At 42.2% G+C, this 24,006-nt stretch overlaps 1 protein-coding gene across 1 annotated transcript; it reads right to left on the reverse strand.

The window, feature by feature from the left end:
- Nucleotides 1-20,055: 20,055 nt before the first annotated feature.
- On the reverse strand, nt 20,056-23,773 carry CXCR4 (C-X-C motif chemokine receptor 4). The gene is made up of 2 exons (XM_077861537.1): nt 23,616-23,773; nt 20,056-21,649 (listed from the first exon to the last, which is right to left on the reverse strand). Exons 1-2 carry the CDS (start codon nt 23,628-23,630, stop codon nt 20,603-20,605), a joined length of 1,062 nt encoding a protein of 353 aa, XP_077717663.1. The 5' UTR covers nt 23,631-23,773; the 3' UTR covers nt 20,056-20,602.
- Nucleotides 23,774-24,006: the final 233 nt, after the last annotated feature.

Consider the following 24,006-nt stretch of genomic DNA (forward strand, 5'->3'; position numbering starts at 1 on the left):
TCTAGATACAGCATTGCTCTTTCCACATTTGCAGTCTTTGACCAGCCCATTCAGAGACTTTTTTGCCATTGGGGGGTTTGTGTTTGTTGGGCAGGGCTGAGTAGATACAAAGACTAATGTGCAACCTGGAGCCTGCATCCCCAATTCTTCCAAGCCAGAGAATCTCCTTTGGACCCCGCTAATTACGAGGTAGCAAAGTGATGAATCTCAAGATGCCCCTTCCTTGGCAGACTCTCTGCTGTGACTGTTACCTGCTGGAGAAACCCCATGGAGACTTAGTCATGTGGAGTCATGTATCATGGAGCAGGAGGAGTTTTTATAATGTAGCTCCTTTTATAGAGTTTGAACTGCCTACCCATGACCTTTGGGGGTTTGAGTAAAAGTGTGTTCTGTCTACTTTCTGTGAACTACACAGCCAGATCAGCATAGGCTGGCATTACAGTGTTATAGCTTCTTAAAGTGTTCATAAATGTTTTCTTGAAAGAGAGGTTCCTTGATGCTTTCTTGGCACCTTTTCAGTGTTTAATGAGTTTTCTCTCATCTCTGAGCTGCACCTACCCATCAGTGGCCCTTCCATAGTGCTGAAAACAAATATAGAAAGATTAAAAGCTGGTTAAGAACATCTCTGTTCCACAACAAATATTTTTGTGTAAATCACCCTATGGATGATTCATAGAGGGCTATTTGAATTAGAGAACTTGATGAGGGCATGTGAGTAGCTTAATAGTTAAGCAACCAACTCTTGATTTTGGTTCAGGGTACAGGGATTGAGCCCCTTGTCCCTTGTTGGGCTCTGCACTAAGCAGCGGTCTGCTTCTCTCCCTCTGCCTCTGCCCCTCCCCCTCCACCCTCTCATAAATAAATAAATAAATAAATAAATAAATAAATAAATAAATCTTTAAAAAGAAAAGAGAAGAATTCGATACCTCCGAATATTAAATATATTTATTTACTCAATATAGTTCATGTGAAATTCAATATACTTTATAGCGTATGAGTGGAGGGATGGTAGTGAGGTAGGTAAAAGCTCATGTAAGTGAACTTGTTGTCTTTGTTAACTGAATTAGACAAAATGAGGCTTTGCTTTATGTCTATGCCTATGCTTCACTGTTCCTTGGAAAACTGGAACACAGCCGGACATCAGGAAGGGAGAAATCGATGCAGTCTCCAGCTTCTCTATCTACAGAGTCCCCAAGGGCAAGACTTCATCTTGTTCATAATCACAGAGTCTGACACTTACCAGGTGCTTAATAGATGCTTGATAGGGAACTATATAAATGGAAGTGAAGCAAGGGATGGTGTTAGTGAAAAGTGCAATTAGTGGGGCATGGTCTTTCAGTGCTCATTGATGAGGATGGTGATTAAATATTAACTTGCATTCTGTTTTAAATAGAGAAAACATTTTCATGTTTCTTTGACGTTAGATTTTTCATGTGTGAGGAGAAGATTTGGATCAAAGGTCCTACCATATATAGCATACTAAGAATTTATTCCCAATTACTGCACTCAGTCAATAAATATTGAGTACTCATTAGCTTGGGTATCTGGCTAACCCTATTAGTTTGTTGGGGATATGGAATAAATGACCTATGGTCTTCATCCTTAGGAGTTAGAGAAAAAATATATCACATAAAATGTAATGAGAAAACAGTTTACTATTCAGCTATGGGCTCTAAAGATGTCTTTATGAGTGAGGAGTCTTGAGGAAGGAGGACAACTTGAGTAACTAGATAATGGGGAGAAATATCAATCCAGGTTGAAGGAAGAGTATGATCAAAGGTGGGAACCAGTTGACATGTTTGGGGACTCTGAGAATATAGATGTGATTTTAGAAGGGAAGTAGAGAGAAATATATTTGGATAGATAGGCTAAAAACATATGTTAAAGGTAGGAAAGGTAATAGAGATGCATCATCATTGTCCATATCCTCATCTTACCAAGCTTCTGATTAATATGTTAAACAATGGGCCATCCTTCTGGAAGTGCTCTCTTCTCTTAGTTTCCATAGACCACGTATGTTTTGGCTTTCTTCTACCTTACTGATCTTCTCAGTCTTCTTTGCAAGCTCATCCGCCTCTACCTAACCTCTAAGTGTTGGAGGCCCTCAGGGTCCAGTCCTTAGCCCTCTTCTCTATCTACTGTACTTGATTTAATCTATCCTTATAACTATTTTTTTAATAATAAATTTACTTTTTATTGGTGTTCAATTTGCCAATATACAGAATAACACCCAGTGCTCATCCCGTCAAGTGCCCCCCTCAGTGCCCGTCACCCATTCACCCCCACCCCCTGCCCTCCTCCCCTTCCATCACCCCTAGTTCGTTTCCCAGAGTTAGGAGTCTTTATGTTCTGTCTCCCTTTCTGATATTTCCTACCCATTTCTTCTCCCTTCCCTTCTATTCCCTTTCACTATTATTTATATTCCCCAAATGAATGAGAACATATAATGTTTGTCCTTCTCCAATTGACTTATTTCACTCAGCATAATACCCTCCAGTTCCATCCACATTGAAGCAAATGGTGGGTATTTGCCATTTCTAATGGCTGAGTAATAGTCCATTGTATATGTAAACCACATCTTCTTTATCCATTCATCTTTCGATGGACACCGAGGCTCCTTCCACAGTTTGGCTATTGTGGACATATCCTCATAACTTTAAATGCCATCTGTGTGGAGGTAGCTGACTCCTCAATACATATCTCTGACCTCATCCTACCCTTTGAGCTCCTCAGATCCGTATTTCCACCTCCATACTTGACATCTCCATTTAGGTACCCCATAGGAACCCCCCCATTTCATAGTCATCATTCCCACTTATATATTGATCATTCTACACCAACATCATTTCTACTCTTTTTCTTTTAATAAAATAACTTTTTAATTTTAGCTTAAATATAGCTAGCCAGCCAAAGGCTATATTTCATGGACTCCATTTCAGTTAAGTGTGGTCATGTGGCTAGGCTCTCACCAATTAGACACCAACAGAAGTCCTTTTTATTTTTTCCAAATGGAGAAAAAGTCTTTTTAATAACATACACATACATTCATGGGACTTTAAACAAGATGTAGTAAAATCTTAAAAAAAAAAAAAAGGAAAGAAAAAAGAAATCTGCATTTACTGTAAACTGCCTAAGAGATGGTGGCTTCAAAATTGTGCTTTCCTTGTAGGCCGGGATGCAGTTAGAAAGGCTGAAGCCAGAATAGCTAACTTAGATCAAGAAATGGAAACATTAAAAAATAAAAATTAAAAAAAATGGAAACATTGCATTTAGGATGGCAAAGCTATCCAACCAACCATGAACTCTCTACCTATGGCCTATTATGTGAGAGGGAAATTGTTCCATATTCTTTGAGCCACTATGCCCAGGAACCATTTTGTATAGCAGCTTAGACTGTACCCCTAACCAATCCACCCAATCATCCCCATCTAAGCAAATGGATCTACTTTCATCTGATTTCCTGAGCCAAAAACATGTTAATTCCTCATTTTCTTCAAATCCAATTTATCACTAAGTCCTGTTGATTGTACCTAAAAAATATATATTCCTCAAATCCACCCACAATCCAAATTCATTTGTAGCTACAACCTTACCTCCAAATGGACCTCCTTGCTTTGTTTTTGATCCCATATATCCCTTCTCTTGACTGTAATCAGAGATAGCTTTTAAAGCATAATGCATTATGTCATATTCCTGTTTGAAGCCTCTCGATGCCTTCTCATTTTATTAAGATAAAGTCCTAAGTCCTGAACTTAACCCTCTATGACCAGGTTTCTGCTTTTTTCCCCCAACCTCATCCGGTATACTTTTTCCTCGCTCACCAATCTTCTTTTAATAAAAGGGATCTTCTGTCCATTTCAGTTCCTCAAACAGTTTAAACTGTTCCCCACCTCATACCTCTGCTCACATGTTGTCTGTATAGGAAGGTCTCTCCTTCAATTCTTTGTCAGGTTGGCTCCTACTCATCCTGCAGGTATCAGCTTCACCCCCTTGCTTAGCCCTCCACTTGTACTTCATAACAACTTATTCTTTTCAACTATAGTACATCATAATTTATGATTATACATTAGATGGAGGCTCTGTTTGTGGGATGTCTGTTCTTCCCTACAGACCGGAAGCCCTCTGGAGGCGGGGGCCATGCTGATGCTGTTTACCTCCACACACCTAGCATTATCATGGTGCTTTTTACCTACTAGGTTGCTCAATAAGTCAAATGCTTCCTGAAGTGAAATACGTAGGAGAGAAATATGATAGTGCAGAGATTAAGGAGAATTTACCTAGGAGAAGTATGTAAAGTGGATTTTGGTTGGAGAGAGACTGACTGTATTAGTTTCCCAGAGCTACTATAATAAATAACTACAAGGGCCTTAAAGCAATAGACATTCATTCTCTCATAATTGTGGAGGGCAGAAGTCTGAAAGCAAGATATCAGCAGGGCCTAGTCTCTAGGGGAGGATCTTTTCTTGCCTCTTGTAGCTTCTGGTGATTGCCAGCAATCCTTGGGAGTTCCTAGGTTTGTGGCCGCATCACTTGAATCCTGCCTCTGTTGCCCCATGGGACTCTCTCAGGGTGTATCTTTCTTTATATCTCTTCTCTTAAGGACAGCCATCATATTAGATTTATGGCCAACTTTATTCCAATATGGCCTCACTGTAACTAATTACATCTACGAAGACCCTGTTTTCAAGTAAAGTCACATTCTGAGGCTTCAGTTAGACGTGAGTTTTTGGGGAGTCACTATTTGACCAGTGTACTGGAGATATAGGAAACCAATTTGTGATATTCTAGGCTGGAGGTAAAAAAGACTTGACCTGAGTTGCATTGAGAATCAAGAGGAAAGTATAAGATTGAGACAATTGGTCATAATTAAGAAATGACAGATCATAGAATTTTAGGGCTGGAAGAGACCTGAGAGGCCTCAAGTCTTGTGATTCTCAAGTTAGGCTTCTTATATCCTTCAAATAAGAAGCCTCATGGGTGATTAGAGAGTGGGAGAGCATAAGGAAGGCTTTCCAGCCTACCACCCCTTGTATAATCAGAACAATTACAGTATTTTGTTTGAAGATTGATTTTATTATAAATCTTGTCTAAATCTCTCATTTCACTTATCAGGAAATTGCAGCCAATTAAAGAATAAGACAGTGGATGCAGAAGTAAATTGCATAGTGTAAACTGTTGGATTTAAGAATGTGGGAAGAAGCCAACCAGAGCAGTACAGAAATCTACATGAAAGAGAAGACATTTTAAACCTAATGGCCAATGTATTTATGAAATACAATGAGTAAACAAAGTTCAATTGTCTCTCTTCCTATAAACTGTAGTTCTTCTGGACAGAGACCTAGGGGTGGCCCTGTCCCTGGAGCAGGGACACAGGACATAGTAGAAGGAGACAGGAGATCTGAGTATAATTCTGTCCTGACCAAGTCACTAAGCAAAAGACTAGACACAGGGATGAAGGAGAGGGAAGTACTATAGGTGATATCCAGGTTTCACAAGTAAATAATGAGGAGACAAGATGGTATGGCAGATGGGGAAAGTTGGCTTGGACTTAGTTTATAGAGGACCTTTTGTTTTGTTTGTTTTGGACATACTGGGTTTGAAATGACAGTGGAACACTAAAACTTTTGCAAGTAAATCTGTGTCTATTTTGTAGCCCCCATGACCTTTTCATTCCAGTGATGGACAAGGTACTGTCTCCTAGTCCATGGTGTCCTTTCCACAGTGCGCATTTTGGAATGTACTTTGTAGAGGTTAAAGAAACACTTATCTGTGACTGGGACCATCATCTCTCACCTGGACCACATATATACCCTCTGGCTAAGTGGTCTTCCCAAATCAGTCTCATTTTACTTTTTTCTCCACACTGCAGCCAGTTATCAATGCAAAACACAAACCAATCCCTGCTTTAAAACACTCTTCATTGCTCTTAGAGCAAAGATTAAAGATCCCTGATGTGCCTTATGAGATGTGCTCATTCAGGTAGGTCTGACCCCTGTCTTGACTTCTAGCCTCATCTGGTACCACTTCTCCTCCTTGCCTTGGAGATCTAGCCACGGTTTTGCTAACACTTTCCTATCCCAAGGTCTTTGCGTGTATCCTTCATGCTATCATCTCCTGTACTTTTTATCCTCTCCAAACACACTCATCCTTAAGATACCAGCACAGTTAACAGGTTGTTAGGAACTTTTCCCCTGACCTGGGTCTAAGTCAGTTTAGGTCAGCTTCTTTTGTTTCTTTTAGAGCACTAAGGTCACCTCATAAATATGCATTTTTTGCCTTGGATATTTGTTTAATGGTTAAACCTATTCTAGGTCCACAGGAGCAGGGGCTATGTATGTCTTGCTGTGCTCAGCACCTAGCACAGCACCTGGCTGTAGCTCTTTGGGTTGGGGGACAATTGCTGCTTGCGCATAGAGGTTATATCACACTCCAACAGAAATTTAAAATTTAAATCTTCCCATTATATAAGTATTTGGCAGTTTATATTGGATATTAAAAATATATTTCCTAAAAAAAAAAATAAAAATATATTTCCTTAAAGACCTTGATTTGGGCTATTAAAGTGTTTATTGAAAGACATTCTTATATTTTAAGAGCAAGAAACAGTAGATGTTAGCAAGGATGTAGAGAAAGGGGAACCCTCTTAGACTGCTGGTGGGAATGCAAACTGGTACAGTCACTCTAGAAAACAGTATGACGGTTCCTCAAAAAGTTAAAAATAGAGCTACTGATTGACTCACCAATTGCACTACTAGGTTTTTATCCAAAGGATACAAACATAATAATTCAAAGGAGCATGTGCATCCAAATGTTTATAGCAGGATTATTAATAATAGAGCCCAAATGTACATTGACGAATGGATAAAGAAGATGTGGGGTCACACACACACACACACACACACACACACACACTGGAATATTACCCAGCTATTAAAAAGACTTAAATCTTGCCATTTGCAACAACATGGATAGAACTAGGGTGTATTATACTAAGTAAAAAAGTCAGAGAAGGATAGATACCATATGATTCACTAATATATGGAATTTAAGAAACAGATAAACATAATGGGAAGGAAAGGAAAAACAAAATAAGATAAAAACAGAGAGAGGCAAATTATGAGACTCCCAACAATAGAGAACAAACTGAGGGTTGTTGGAGGGGAGGAGGTATGGGGATAGGATAACTGGGTGATGGGCATTAAAGAGAGCAGTTGTTATAATGAGCACTGGGTGTTATGTGCAAGTGATGAATCATGAAATGCTACCCCTGAAATTAATACTACACTATATGTTAAAAAACTATAATTTTGATCAAATCTTGAAAGAAACAAAAGAGTAAAGAAATTGCTTGACTTTAAGAAGCCTCTCTACAAAACCAGGTTACTACTTTACCTTTTGAGGGCTGTAGTAGCCATGAAGGTGTTGTTCAGAACTTCCTTCAAGAAAGAACTCTTGAGCCCAGTTAGCTGACAGTTTCCAGCTATGAGTGCCTTTAGGCCACACCCAAGCTCTCTAGCAGAGGCCACTATGCTGGCTCTTCCCAAGCAGCTCCCAGCAAATGATAGAGCATGGTCAGAATGCCAGGACCTGGCTGATTCTGCCCAATGTGGGGCTTTTCTACTAGGTGCCCTTTCCTCCGGAGCTTCCATTTGGGTTGACCAAGCCTTTGTTGGGTCTGCACTGTGGTCTGAAGCTCTCTCTTTCCAATCCTGCTTCCTCCCTAAGATTGCAGTCTGAAGGCTTTCTCTTCCCAATTCCCTTCTTTTCCCTTTGACCTTTCATAGGCTATCCCTTCTAATAGACCTGTTGCCTTCCTAACCCTCTCTCATGATCTGCTTCCCAAAACATCCAACCAACATAGAGGGCTTCCAGTAATATAATCATATAAGATGCAATGTTAGGGTTTTATTTATTTATTTTGATTTTTCAATTTTCCTTTCCTAGCTCATTCTCTCTGAAGATTTTTAGTTGCTCTTTAGCACTGCCTTTGGCCCAGGGCCTGATCCTGAAGATCTGGGATCGAGTTCCCCATTGGGCTCCCTGCACAGAACCTGCTTCTCCTTCTGCCTGTGCCTCTGCCTCTCCCTCTCTCTGTGTCTCTCATGAATAAATAAATAAAATCTTAAAAAAAAATATTTTTGGGACGCCTGGGTGGCTCAGTGGTTGAGCGTCTGCCTTTGGCCCAGGGCGTGATCCTGGAGTCCCGGATTGAGTCCCACATCGGGCTCCTTGCATGGAGCCTGCTTCTCCCTCTGCCTGTGTCTCTGCCTCTGTGTGTGTGTGTCTCTCATGAATAAATAAATAAAATCTTTAAAAAATATTTTTAGTTGCTCAATGTATAAGGCCTATTTCTGAAATGAAGAATAATTCCAGAAGAATTGTCTTTTTACGGTTTACTAATCTGTAAGCTCCATAAAACCTGAGATTTTTGTTTGTTACTGTCATATCCCAATACTTGACACACAGTAGATGCTTGATGAATATTTGTTAAGTGATTGAATATATTTTAAGAACCATTTTTCGGGATCCCTGAGTGGCGCAGCGGTTTAGCACCTGCCTTTGGCCCAGGGCACGATCCTGGAGACCCGGGATCGAATCCCACGTCGGGCTCCCGGTGCATGGAGCCTGCTTCTCCCTCTGCCTTTGTCTCTGCCTCTCTCTCTCTCTCTGTGTGACTATCATAAATAAATAAAAAAAAAAAATTAAAAAAAAAAAAGAACCATTTTTCATGTTTATATTAAATAAAAGATACAAGAACAAGACATATTATAATAGCATTTTATATAGACTGTATTAGTGTGATGTGGCTGCTATAACAAAAAGCCAAAGACTGGGTGGCTTAAATAACAGAAATCAATTTTCTTATGGTTTTGGTGGCTGGAAGTCTGAAATCAAGGTGTCAGCAGTATTAGTTTCTTCTGAGGTCTTTCTTGTTAGCTTGTAAATGGCCATCTTCTCTCTGTATCTTCACATGGTCTTTCCTCTGTGAGGGTCTGTGCCTTAATTTCTTCATAAAGACTGTCACACAGTCTTTATGATGAGAGCCTACAGAGATCTTATTTTAACTCAGTTGCCTCTTTAAAGAGCCCATCTCCAAATATAGTCACATTCTGGGGTACTGGGAGTTAGGGCTTCAACATATGAATTTTGGGGAGTACAATCTAGAGCCCATAACAGAGACCTGTAAAAATGTGCCAATAAGCAATTCTTTGGTTTGAGGTTTACTTTGTTTTGGATGCAAATGGAAATAGAAATAAAATACAATAAAATAATAAAAAAAATAAAAATTATATGAAACAAGACAAATGTCTGATTTATAGCCAAAGAATTATATAAGTGTATCTAAAAAGCAGACAATGAAGTATTAGGCTAAAATTCTTTGGTAATTCCTGGATATACCTGTAATGCTTGACCAAGTACATCACACATCATAAAAAAAGTTACAACTCATAAATGACCATATGCCTGAAACTATCAATGGGAATTTCTTTACATGTAAATTTAAAATCTAAATCTAACCAGATAGTATCTTTTTCATTAAAATATATTTTTTTGGAAAGAACTTTTGTTTTTAAAACTTTTATTTGTTTATTTGAGAGAGAGAGAGAGAGAGAGAGCAAAAGCAGGGTGGGGAGGGGCAGAAGGAAAGGCAGAAGCAGACTCCCCCACTGAACTGGGAACTTGCTCCCCGCCCCCCCCCCCCCCATTAGGGGCTCTATCCCAAGACCCTTAGGAACATGACCTGAGTTGAAGGCAGATGCTTAACCAATTGAGCCACCCAGGCACCTCTGAAGAGAATTTACATACATTATGTGCATATTAGGACAATTTGTTTCCCAGAAAAATACAAATTATAAAAAATTATTACTCATTGAAATATTAATTTCATTTAATCATAGGAAGAATGTTAATTTTTCCTTTCTGGTCCCTGCTGTCTATCTGATTCCTGAACCTATCTCACATAATAAAAAAGACTTGTGGTATGCTCTCCACAAAAGTGAACATTGGTCTTTTTCTGCTGGTATTTCCCACCTCCAAAACTTGCATTATGTTCCATGCTGTAAACCACCATTGTTGTGTGCCACTATATTTTGGGGACTTATTAGAATGAAGGAAGTTCTTCCCTAACATGACATTTCCTTTCTAATACAATACAAAAATGGAGTATTTAGGGTTGACCACTTATACATTGTTCCCATTTCAGGCCCCACGGCATTGCCGTCATGTATGAATGCCTAAAGCTTTTAGAGATTTCCTTTAGGGTTTTCTAGTATGTTTACTTTCCTGTGGATTTTGAAAGACTTGACCTCCCTGGGAGAAGTCTTTTGAGAGACCCCAGATGCCTATCACCTCTATGAGAGCCTTAACAGGCCAGCCTTGTAAAGATGGTGCCATAACTATGTATTGATTTGTAACCACTTTGCTCACCATAAGCACAGTCTGGCCTGTGGCAACCATTCTCCTCTACTTGTAGAATTCTCTAGAACTCTTTCTTGACATCATGACTGTCAATTCAGAAGCACTGGATTATATCAGGGGCTTCTGGGTGGCTCAGTCTATTAAGCCTCTGCCTTCGGCTCAGTTCATGATCTCAGGATCTCAGGTCATGATCTAGGATTGAGCACTGAGTTGGGCTCCCTGCTCAGTGGGGAGTCTGCTTCTTCTTCCCCTTCTCCCTCTGTGATCTCTTTTGCTCTCTCTCTCAAATAAATAAATAAAAAATCTTAAGAAAACCCATTGGATTATATCAAAAACTCTTTTGGGAATATAATGTTAAGATTTCTTGCTACTAGTAAATTCTACTACTAGATTCTAAACACCTTGACAGACAAGAGTACTTGTCTGATTTTTTAAAAAAATATCAAACTGTTAAAAGATAAACAGAGGCTTATTAAAAAGTGTAAGATTTTCTTTGAGCAAAAATGGATTGGAATAGAGTAGCATGAACAGAAGTGGTTTAGAACATTCCTTGATAGGAGCTGGGAGAAAGACTTCTATAGAAAAGATGCAGAAACAAAGAGAGGAAGTTATTTGATTGGCTATACCTTATAAAGCCTGTTGGCTATTTTTGATTGCTTGTCCTTAGCATTTTGATTTTGTAACCTTGAGGCATTTACTACAGGCTTAGATTTTGATTTGTTTACATATTTAGCACCTACTTGGGCCTGACTAATAAAAAAAAAAAAAAAAAAAAGAAAAGACTGAGTTCCTATCTTGGAGTGTTTATAGCCTAGGAAGGAGCTTGTACATTTCCTTCTTCCCTGCTCTACACCTTTTAAAACAAGCTGATTATCTTTTCATTATTCATTATAATAAATTTTAAAAATACAGAAAAATCAAGATTCACACATCGCTGAAAAGCCTATGGCTTCACTACTGATAATAACATTTTAATTTATCTTTTTTCATATGCATAGACTTTCTAAAAGATTATGCATATTTTTTCATTTTTTAAGAAACTTATTTGAACTCAATTAATTAATGCATAATGTCTTAGTAGTTTCAGAGGTTCGAGTTCAGTGATTCATCAGTCTTCTATAACACCCAGTGCTCATATGCATAGACTTTTTTGTTTTTGTTTTTGTTTTTCCACTGCATAGTTTTATTTTTTCATATGCATAGACTTTAAAAAACATTTATAACAAAAAAAACCCATTTATAACCAGATAGCATGCCCAATTTTGTAACTTGCTTCTTTCATTTCACACATCATAAATGTTTTCCAGTAGCCTGTGTAAACGTTTAAGAAGCTAGATTATATTCCACTGAGTGGATTCACCATAGCTTTCTTAATCCTCATTTTGATGCCAGGTATTTATTCAACTTCTTGCCTTTTTTATTCTTTTTTTTTTCTGCCTTTTTAATTCTAAATGAAAAATTCAACTTTGTGCACAAAACATTTTTAATATTTAGGGTTGTTTCCTGAAATTAAATGTCCAGAGATGGTCTCTCTGTGTCAAATGGAATGAACATCACAGCTCCCAGTGCATGTGCAGGTGACTTTGGAAGGGTATGGCCCATTTGCATCTGACCCACAGCCCTCAGTGATGCCTGGGTCACTGCACTCTTAGACTTGGGACATCACTACTTTGAAAATGTTTGCTAGTTTGATAAGTGAGAAGTAGTGTGTTGATGTTTTGCTTTTTATTTATTTGGTTGCCAGTGAGGTTGAACATTTCCTCATATTTTTGTTTATCACTTTTATTTCCTCTTTTATGAATTGGTATTTTATGTTCTTTCTCATTTTATTTATTATTTCTCCCACATCTCTCTCTCTCTTTCTCTCTCTCTCTCTTTTGTTTTTACTCCATACTGATAGGGTTTTGGCTTAGTCAGGGATTTTTTTTACAAGGCCACTTTAGCCAGTATAGCTTGTCTTCCTTCATTCTGGACCATGGTGACCGAGCAGTCATTTTTATATTGTCATGCAGATATAACAGAAACTGCTCTTTAAAACAGAAAGTGCTTTAGGGGTGCCTGGGTGGCTCAGTCAGTTAAGCAGCTGCCTTCAGCTCAGGTCATGATCCCAGCCCCACGTTGGGCTCTCTGCTGAGCAGAGAAGCTCTGCTGAGCTTCTCCCTCTCCCTCTGTTGTTCCTCCTGCTTGTGCTCTCTCTCTCTCAAATAAATAAATAAAATCTTTAAAAAAATAAAATAAAAATAAAACAGAAAGTACTTTCAAGTTGCTTCAGCTTTTCGGAGTCTTCTTGTCTGAGACAGCCATTGGGCTTCCCACCTTGGAAAGAACATTCTATAAAGTGAGGAAGTTCATTTGAGGACATTTTTAGTAAGAGACATAACAGTGGCAGCCACTTGGAGATTAATTCTGACATTCCCATGAGGCACCTAAAGCCTAAAAGGGAAGAGCAGAACTATCCCCAGTCCCCCCCAAGCTGGGGTGAAGTCCAAAAATGCTTTCTGCACCATTGATTTTTCTTGGGCTTTTGTAGCTGTGAAACACTATTCATTGCAGTTGGATTATGGCTTTTTCTTTTGTCCTATTTACTAACTGGGTAGCTGCTGCCAAAAGTTGTGACTGTGATTATCATTTTGAAGGAGGAAAACTTGTGCTGCTCACCGCCTCACACCCCGAGCCCCCCACCCCTGAAAGGTTAGTCAGCACCTCAGTGTTCATCTGTGAGTGGTCATTGTTCTTGCTACAGGGAGTTATAAAAGGAGATGCCATCTTCACCCACACTCTGAGAGATGAGGGCAGTACAGCACAAAAGTGGATAAAAAGGCAACTCTGTTATCCCAGACCTTTCTTTCCTAAATAATAGACCTAGTAAGGCAGCAGGATCTTGCCAACCAATATGGCACAAACCAGCATACAGACTCATGTTCCACCCATGGAAGCATTTTGTGAATGGCAAAGTGCTTTGTAAGTGATAAGTGTGATATTTTTGCAAATAGTTAAAGGTCCCTGGTTCACTGGGTTTCTTCTTGGCTCCTTAAGCTTAAAGAGTAAACTTTCCTATATTTAGAGTTTCACTTATTCATTCATGTTTATTGAACTTCTCTACTGTATATTAAGCATTGTTTAGACCTGGTGTCCACAAACTGTAGTCTTCAGGTCAGATTTGACCTGCCACCTGTGTTTCTTTCTTTCTTCCTTCCTTCCTTCCTTCCTTCCTTCCTTCCTTCCTTCCTTCCTTCCTTCCTTCTTTCTTCTTTCTTCCTTCTTCTTTCTTTCTTTCTTTCTTTCTTTCTTTCTTTCTTTCTTTCTTTCTTTTCTTTCTTTCTTTCTTCTTTTTCTTTCTTTCTTTCTTTTTTTTTAAGTTTTTTATTTATTTATTCATGAGACACACACAGAGAGAGAGAGAGAGAGGCAGAGACACAGGCAGAGGGAGAAGCAGGCTCCATGCAGGGAGCCGGATGTGGGACTCGATCCCAGGACTCCAGGATCATGCCCTGGGCCAAAGGCAGGCGCTAAACCGCTGAGCCACCCAAGGATTCCCGCCACCTGTTTTTCATAGTCTGAGAACAAAGAATAGTTTTTACATTTTTATAAAATTGTTGAAAAAAATTTAAGGAAGAATAATATTCTATGATACTTAAAAGGCATATGAAATTCAAATTTCAATGTCCACAAGTAAAGTTTTATTGGAACACAGCCATGCTCATTCATTTATGTATTGTGTCTGGATGCTTTCCTGCTGCAATGGCAGAATTGAGTAATTATGACGGAAACGGTATGGCCTTCTAGGGCTAAAATACTTACTGTCTGGGCCTTTACAGAAAAAGCTTTCCACTCCTGTTCTAGAGACTGGAGATATAGCTATAAACAAGATAGACATTGTCCTTGCATCCATGTGTACCATTACTTTAAAGATGGTCCCAGTGGGACTCACCCTTGATCCTGGCTTTAGATACATCAAGTTCTAACCAACTGAGCTAACCTTATATAATTTTAGCTAACACTGGCACAACCTTATGGAATCTGATTATTTTTTCATCAAATCAAATCTATGAATTAACTATGTTAGAGTGCAAAGTTCTCTGCACTTAAGACATTATTACACCAGTTAAGAAGCAAAGTTTGTTTTCAGGATGAAAAAAAGAATAACTGTAATAACATACAATAGCTGCTTTTATCTTTGCAAAAGCCTTTTATTTGTGCTAGTTTACACACTACACAGACTTCATGAACTAAGAATTTGGGATGGAAAAGCTCACTTTGGACTGATAAGAGACTGAGCAGGCTTGCCAGAGGAAGTAGGATGTGGCCCAAAGTGATGGTCTTGAATCCTTCCTCAATCCCAGGGGCCTAACAAGTTGTCTCCTATGGACAGAAGGCCAAGAAACTGCCTTTAGGGCTCTTTCCTGTATCCTATGGTTTGACAGAATTTCTGCTCTTATCCTCATGACGTGAACAGCCAGCCAGCCTTTAGCTGGTGACACAGGAAGACCAGGATTGGGAGCTGCTAACCCAGCTTATGAGGTGGGCAGGGATCTGCTCTTCCCTAAATGGAGAATCAGTGGAAGCAAGACTGGGAGTGAGGGGGTATCATATAATAGGAAAATAGGGTGGGCAGGTAGAAACTTTGATATCTTAAAATGTAAGGCAGTGTGGAAAGTCTGGGAGTCCTTTAGCTATCTTTCCAGCTTATCTAGAACACCAAAGGATTATATCTTCCTCTACACTGAGTAACTTTCATCCCTGCTTGGCCCAGGGTACTGTTCAATAAATGGTTCAATTAAAGAATGCCTGAAAGAATGAAGGAAGGAGGTCAAGTCACATGCCAACATTAATCAGAATACTTAGAGTATGGTGTGCTCTTAGGAATAGAAATTCATGGGTGTTCATTCATTCACTCATTCAACAAATGTTTATTGAGCTCCTACTATGTGCCAGGCACTTAACCCTATTTTATTTCAATGACTAATAGTGAAACTCGTTCTAAAATATCAGTCTCTGGGGGCACCTGTGTGGCTCAGTTGGTTAAGTGTCTGACTTTGGCTCAGGTCATGGTTTTGTGGTCCTGGGATTGAGCCCCATGTGGGCCCCAGCTCAGTGGGGAGTCTGCTTGTCCCTCTTCCTCTTCCTCTCTCCCTATCCTTCTCTCTCCTCCTGCTCATGATCTCGCTCTCTCAAATAACTAACTAAATAAATAAAATCTTTAAAAAAAAATCAGTATCTGCTCTGTTGCTTTACAAAGTATAATCATACAAGTATCTATTACTGAACCCTGAAGAGGATTGAAGAACACAGAGGATCTTTTTGAGCTCATGGTATTACCTTGGCTAAAACAATAGAAGATAATGAGGTTACTGTAGTGCTTAAGAAGGCACACACTGGTGTCAGCCTGCCTGTGTTCAAATCCGGGTTTTACCTCATACCTACATGATGTTGAATAAATTTTGCCTCAGTTTCTCCCATCTGTAAAACAGTGAAATGATAATACCTACTACATATGGTGGTCATGAAGATTAAATAATCAAAGTACCTTGTATGTAGGAAGCCCTCAAGGTGAGTGATAACTGTTTTTGATATCACGTAGAAGTCAACCTAAAAAAGATAGAGGCATTTGAACTGAAGATATTGAGAACTTGAGGATGTGCCTCAGAACATGTTTGGTTCTGCTTCAGTGCCATTTATAGTATGCACAGGGGAAAGAACAGAACCCCATTATTGTAGTTTAATTTCTCTGTGTTCTTGCCTGAAAATGGAGAGAGTAATACTTAACTGGTAGGGCTTTTCTGAGGAGCACATGGATGAGTGTGCCTGGAGTTCAGTTAGCTCTCAATAAATATTACCTTCCTTCTGACAGAGTCAAATATGAGGAAGTAATTCCCTTTAATTAAGAGTGTTGATGAGTTGGGTTCTAGTTAATTGAACTGTAATATGTAAATCTATTTAATCGTGGACTGGCTCTACCAGATAAACATCCAGCACCTGGTATGGTTTGGTTGAGCACTTCTATTTGTTTGATTTTGAAAAATCCTTCCCCCTTGTATGACTTCTTAACATTGTGGATCCCTCAACTCAGCCTGCAAACAGTTTGCATTTTCAGTTGAAAGAAGGATTTTCAGAAGGTTTTAGATTTTAATTGTTGGACTTAATGGGATTGCTTTAAATTAATCCAAATCACTTGTAGACAATGGAGCAATGGCCTGGTACCTCATCATTCCTTGTTTATTTTTTTAAATAAAAGGAGCAAAGTGGGATGTGTTCCAAATTGAGTCGCAGACTATGGTTAGGATTAGCTGAGTAAACATTGTGGTCTTTGGGGAGACAGATATTGGGTGGGAGCTAGAGAATCTGCAGCAGTCACCCTTTACCATTTATTTCCCTTTGTGGGATGCCTTCCTAGCATAGCATGAGAGAAGAAGACAGAAAGACATGTTCATTACAGCAAAATGATGAAGTAAAGGTGGAAGAGAATGGTGTGTTGAGTAAGGGGGAATGAGAATGCATTGAAGTGAGACCAAATAGAGGTGCTGAAGGGAGACCTTGGAACTTTGTCCATTGATAATTTCATGGAATTATATTGTTTGGATATATCCTTATTTTCATAATTATTATCATCCTGTGGCCCTCATCTTGAAAAAACATTCTCAATTTGAGTATTCTGGGCACTTTGGGCTGGATAATTGTAGAATGTTTAGCAGCATCCCTGCCCCTTACCCACTAGATGCCAGTAGCACTTTACCTATCCACCCACCCACCCATCCCAGTATAATCACCCAAAATATTTCCAGAGTTTACCAAATATTTCTTGGGGAAGTGACCCCTGCCACCACCTCCTCCCCCTGCCTTCCCCTCCCGCAGGTTCTACCCTGCCCCAGTTGAGAGCTGCTGCTTTGAAAGGATTCATTTCAACAACGTTTCTCTTGGGCTGTGCTCATGGAAAGGTCATTCCTCTGGCTAACTTTTGGATCTCCAGCACTGACTGGCTAAGCCACATTGACAGCCAAGTGGAGACCTCCTCAAAGTGGGCTGGGTACATCCCTACGATGCCAGGCTGCAATGTCAAATTTTTAAGTGTTGAAGGATGCCTAGATTATTTTCTAAGGTAATGTGAATTTTGTCTCCAGTGGTCCCTCCGCCTCCTCAGTGAGTATTACATGGACATAATGACAACTCAATTCTGTTTGTGGAGCCTTTACTATCTTACAATAAGCTTGGAGAAAATCAAGCTTGTTAGATTGTTAAAATAAAACCTGTAGAGTATCCTATTAAAAGAGTCCCTCAGAATTATTATTTTAACATAGGCATAACCACAAAAGGAGACTGAGAAGCCCCCAGTAGGGGGAGGTGAATTGCCAAGTGGCGTTTTACGAAAACAAAGGCTTTGCAAGATAAAAACATCTTCTTTCCTCCCCAGTCACAGGCTTAATGTTATTAATAACTCAGATGTCATATTTATGCCATTTGTGGCAGCATGCATACAATTTAAATATTTTAGCTTCCATTATACAACTGGATCTACATTACTGACCTTCAAGGGCCCCATTCATAAGGGATGAGGAGAGGGAACAATCAGCTACTTCATGTGAGGGCTGGCTAGCAGACTGGGTTTCCCAGCATTGTCGAACAAACCACCACACAGGGAATGCTTTGGAGCCACTTGGAACATGGTGCGGTGGGGACAGAGAATGATGGGGGGTGGGGCTTTCAGGGCAAGGAGAGAGACAAACCTTTTTTTCTTTTTTAAAAAGAGTTATCCCACCTTTGTTCCAAGGGAGAATGAAATACCCATTAAGACTGGTGACACTGGGAATTTTGTTTCAGCTTGGTTCCTTTTGTTGTGACTCCAGGGTAAAGGAGAGGAATCTGGGGTGACTAGGTTTCAAGCCAAGATGAGAAAGAAAACGAATTCCTTCCAAGGATTTCTTCTATTGTCTCAAGGATAAATATTTATAGAGAAAGTTCAAGTGAAGTCTTTTACAATGGTCACGGTTTTAAGACTAAGCCTTCCAAAGGGTACATGTAAAACTATGCTTAAATGAAGGGTGATCCAATTAGGCTTCGCAGGGAAAACCAAGAAACCTCAAGATAATTTCCTATATAAAATCTAATTGTGTTCTCAAGTGGAATAGGAATACCACTCTGAATTATTCCAGATCCATAGACTGCAGCAGAAATGTACAGCCAAATTGGATTCTATTTTAAGTAATTAAGTTATTTCCCTTCACAGGATCTATAATTTGCCTTCAACAAATGTGATTTGCCTCAGAAAGATAATACATTGCAATTTTTCCTCCAAAATAGATTTTCTGTGCCAGAAACAATTATGAAAAGTAGACCAAATATTGCCTTGATTATATCCTGGTTATTATCTTTGAGTGCATGCCTGGAGTGCCCTGTTTGTGTTCCAAAATGAGATAGGTACGGCTGCTATATAGTTTAGAAATTATCTTTAAATGGAGACCAGAGCTGAAATTTACTCAAGAGCCTAGGGCTTGCACAATGGTAGTGTAAATAGCTACGGGTGTTATTATGTAAGACTCCAAAATCTTGTGCAAAATATGAGCAGTGAGGAGCTTGGTTTAGTGGACCTTTCTTCTGAACTCTGAAAGCACCAATTTAACTTTCATCTGCTTGGTTAAACCCTTGAGGTGCTAGGTGTTGCAATAAAATGTTGAGATTTGCATAGAAGATATTGCAAGGAGGGTATTTTTGGCATGGTTAATTTTATGAAGAAAACATTCACTTTTGGCTTTATTTTCAATAACAGTTCAGTTGGTTTATGACCAGGTGTTCTGGGGAACGATAGTGGTATGGTTAAGAGCACAGGCTGGAAGGATGAATGGAATCAACTGGTTTGTCCCCTTGAAAGTGCAAGTTATGGAAAGTCTATGCATCTCCATTCCTTTGTCCGTGAAAAGGGAATGATGGAATCTAGATGGAAAGAATCAGATGAGAAAAAGCATAGTGTGCTTGGCACAGCACAGACCTGGATCATACAAGGGGTCAGTCCTAGTAAAATCTAAAACATGGTATTGCATCCCTTTTCTCCTTAACATACATTTTTCCTTCAAAAGATTATTTTTCATAGGAATACAAACTGGCTGGAGGTTTCTAAATGTCTAGGAGTTGAAAGTGGTTGAGACTTCAGATTTTTTTTTAAATTTTTTATTTATTTATGATAGTCACAGAGAGAGAGAGAGAGAGAGAGAGAGAGAGAGAGAGAGGCAGAGACACAGGCAGAGGGAGAAGCAGGCTCCATGCACCGGGAGCCTGATGTGGGATTTGATCCTGGGTCTCCAGGATCACGCCCTGGGCCAAAGGCAGGCGCCAAACCGCTGCGCCACCCAGGGATCCCGAGACTTCAGATTTTGAAGACAAGATTCCCTGGTTTGGGATACTGGCTATGCTACTTACCATGCCTTTAACCTGGTCACTTGGGCTTTCTGTGCCTCAGTTTCCTGCTCTACAAACTGTAGTTCTGTTATTAATAATTGAGCCAGAGTTCCTATCATAGAATTGTGATAAGGGTTAAGTAAAATATTAAAACAGCTAGGATAGGACCTGACATGCCATAAATATGTTATTATTTTTGACTTCTGTTAGCCAAAGGAATGTCAACAGAAATCAGAACATAACACTGAGTAAGTTTATCACGAACTTTTATTAACAACTTAATACAAGACTGTACATTGAAGGTGCTGAAATCAGTCCACTTGAGAAAACTGAAAAACCATCATTTCTATACTACTTCAGGCTTTGGTTGTAAGTGCCACCTTCTACAGCAAAATCACATAGTGTAACCAAACCATTTAAGAACAGGAAAAAGAAAATGTTCCACCGGAATGGAGAGATTATTTATGTACAAACAGCTGAGGATCATTTCTAGCTTAAGTGATTCACTACACACTCTGGAATGTTCAGTTCCCTTTTCTACAGTCCTACAACCAGACATACAGCAACTAAGAACTTGGCAATAGGTCCTGCCTACAGACACTCATCCACATGAAAAACAACAACAAAAAATATTTATATAAATAAGTCAATTAAACCTCACAAAAACTAAAGTAACACAAGAAAAAATCCAACAGTCAATAAAAACTGTACAGTATCGGTCAGTCTTTTATATCTGAAAAAATGTGTAACAAAAAAAAAAGAGTTCTTTAATGTACACAAGTCTTTGAGATCATTGTTAGCTGGAGTGAAAACTTGAAGACTCCGACTCAGTTGAAACAGAAGAATGTCCTCCCCGCTTCCCTTTGGAAAGGATCTTGAGGCTGGACCCTCTGCTCACAGAGGTGAGTGCATGCTGGGCAGAGGTTTTAAATTTGGCTCCAAGGAAGGCGTAGAGGATGGGGTTCAGGCAACAGTGGAAAAAGGCTAGGGCCTCAGTGATGGAAATCCACTTGTGCACAGTTTTCTCAAACTCACATCCTTGCTTGATGATTTCCAGAAGGATAAAGGAATCGATGCTGATCCCAATGTAGTAGGGCAGCCAGCAGGCAAAGAAAGCAAGGATGAGGATGACTGTGGTCTTGAGAGCCTTGCGCTTCTGGTAGCCCTTCGAGTGGGACAGCTTGGAGATGATAATGCAGTAGCAGGACAGGATGACGATACCCGGCAGGATAAGGCCAACCATTATGTGCTGAAACTGGAACACCACCAACCATGAGTCATTGGGATAGAAGCGGTCACAGATATACCTGTCATCTGCCTCCCTGACATTGGCAAAGATGAAATCGGGAATAGTCAACAGGAGAGCAGGTATCCAGACGCCAACGTAGACCACCTTTTCCGCCAACAGCTTCCTTGGCCTCTGACTGTTGGTGGCATGGACAATAGCCAAGTACCGGTCCAGACTGATGAAGGCCAGGATGAGGACACTGCTATAGAGGTTGACAGTATAGATGACATGGACCGCCTTGCACAGGAAATTCCCGAAGTACCAGTTTGCCACAGCCTCAACTGCCCAGAAGGGAAGTGTGAGGACAAAGAGGAGGTCTGCCACAGACAGGTGCAGTCTATACTTGTCTGTCATGCTTCTCAGTTTCTTCTGGTAACCCATGACCAGGATGACCAATCCATTGCCCACTATGCCAGTCAAGAAGATGATGGAGTAGACTGTGGGCAGAAAGATACGGTTGAAGTGAGCATTTTCCTCCCGGAAGCAGGGTTCCTTCATGGAGTCATAGTCGCCTGAGCCCAAGTCCTCTTCTGTGTAGTTATCTGAAGGGTATATCTGCAAAAGAGGCAAGGGAAGGGATGTTAATTTTCTAGTTCAGCTGGCATTCTCCAACTTAAAAAAAAAAATGTTTCTGCGATTTTTAAAAAGTAATTTATAAAACCCAAGTCAGCCCAGGCTTCTTCGGGACACTCTGCTTCGGATGAAGTAGTGAGTGGAAGGGCACAAGAGAATTGTTATAGATTCCTGCAACCCTCCTCCTCATCTTCCCCAGAGTCACTTGTTATATCCTTCTTAAGTAGAACCAATTACAAAATCCTTTGTTTAGAACAAAAGGGCGCTGAGATTCTGAGTGTTTGAAAGTCACATCTTTGCTAACTCTTCTACCCCACCCACGGGGGGGGGGGGGAGAAAAAAACCTTGGGAGGGAAAATACCAAAACAAAACACAAAGAAGCCACTCCTAGACTGTGCGCCCTAGGGAGTGGGAGAGGTGGGGTGGGGGTGGGGGGCAGGCGAGGAGTGGGAACAGAAGCTTGAGTTCCGAGGAGCTGGGATTAATTTTCTATACGAAGGTTTCCCCAGGATAGGGAAAAGGGAAAGAATGAGCATGGGGGGGGGGTCCTCAAAACTTTCTCCTAAGGCACAAAACATTGCCTTCCCCTCGTCCATGTAAACACAAACCAATCTGTACTTCAAGCAACACGTAGTGGGGAAGGAGGCTACAGCCTTAAAGGAAGGATCTGTGGCGCGTGGGGTGAACAGGGCTGTCACAGGAGGGTGCGGACGCGCACAGCGCCTGGGGCTTGCGCTCCTCCGGGCGCGGGTCTCTCCGCCCCACCGTCTACCTCTTGGCGCGTCTGCGGCGTCGGGGAGCGCGGCGATTTACTGCGAGGGGAAGGTCACGGGGTCTGCACTCATGGTCCTCGCCCCGAGTTTCATTTCCTCACCCTCCCGGGCCGCTTCCCACCCCGCCACTGACCCAGTAAATGGGGTCGGAGGTCTGCAGCTGGAAGCCTCGGGGCGGAGGGCGCCCTGAGGCCAGGGGGGGGGTGGGGGGCGAACCCCCGACCTCCGCGCCTGCCCCGCGCCCACGCCCACCAGCGGGCGCCGCGGCTCCCGGGGTCTCGCCCAGCACCTCGCCAAGGGCAGGCTCACAGGGTGTTGGGGAGCGAATGGGCGTCTCCCCCTAACAGCCTTTGAATCGCGCGCCGCCGGGGGAAACGAAAAGCCTTCCTGGTAAGGGGTTTTCAAAAGTCTCCAGGAAACCACCAACGGTTCAACAGCGCATTTGGGATCGGCGAGTGCCAAACGGTCTCCCCGCCTGCACCTGCCCGTGTGCGCCGCGCACACCCGCAGCCCAGGTGCCCTCGCAGCCTCCCGCGGGTCCCCGCCGCGCACACCTCCGCTCCGCCGTCGGGGCCCGGGGCCGCTCGCCGCGCTTCCCACGGCCGCTCCCCGCGGGGCCGAGGCTCAGATGCCCGCCTCTCCCGCCCTCTGCTCGCCGGCGGGGGGTCCTGACGCAGCCCGCGGGCTGTGCAGAGCTTAGGGCCCGCGCGCCCACCCTCAGGGGCGCCCCCCCCCAGCCTGCGCCTGAGATTAACGAGGGGCGCGGTCCTCGCCCTGGGAACTCAGCCCCGCGCGCCGCCCTCCGCCTCTAGCTCCAGCTCCTGTAATCCCCCCCCCACGCCCCCCGCCCCCCGCCATCCTCGGGCCGAGTCCCGGGACGGCGCGCGCCCGCTGCTGTGCAGGACGTTCTTGGGTCTGCAAGCTGTGCCGGCCCAGCGCGCGCCGCAGGCTCCAGGGGGAGACACACGCATCTCTCCTCCTCGCCCTACAGAGCCAACGATTCCAATCCTGCCGGGTCCTCCGGGGTCGCCACGCGCACGGAAACTCCCTTCCACGCTCCTTCCCCGGGACCGGCCCCTCCCACGCTCCGCTCGCCTCGGCTCGCTCCGAGGGGGGTCGCGCCCTAAGTTTTCGTGTTTGCGCGTGTAAGGAAATCAGGTCGAAACCGGACTTACATGGAGCTCTTCCATGGTAACCGCTCGCCCTCCGGCCGCCGTGGCTACCGGAGCACCCAAGCCGTCGGGGTCACTTTGCTACCTGCTGCCGCAGCCAACAACAGACTGTGAAGTTTCTGGCTGAAGCTGGACTTTTATAAAAACACGCTCGGCGGGCGGCGCATGCGCCGCGCGGATGGGCGGGCGGGTGGGGCCGGGAGGAGGGAGGCGGGGTGGGGGGAGAGGGGCCGGCGTGCGGGAGGAGGGCGCGAGGGAGGGGCGGGTCCCGCCCGGCTGCAGCCCCGGCGAGGTTAATTGGGGCAAACCTGGGAATCCCCTGAGCCGCCGCTGTGAGCTGGAGGTCACCTTGGGAGTCTCGGGCTGCGCGTGGAGGGCTTCCCGGAGGCGTCCC

Source organism: Canis aureus, chromosome 20 (assembly GCF_053574225.1).
Source record: "Canis aureus isolate CA01 chromosome 20, VMU_Caureus_v.1.0, whole genome shotgun sequence".
Lineage (NCBI taxonomy): Eukaryota > Metazoa > Chordata > Mammalia > Carnivora > Canidae > Canis > Canis aureus.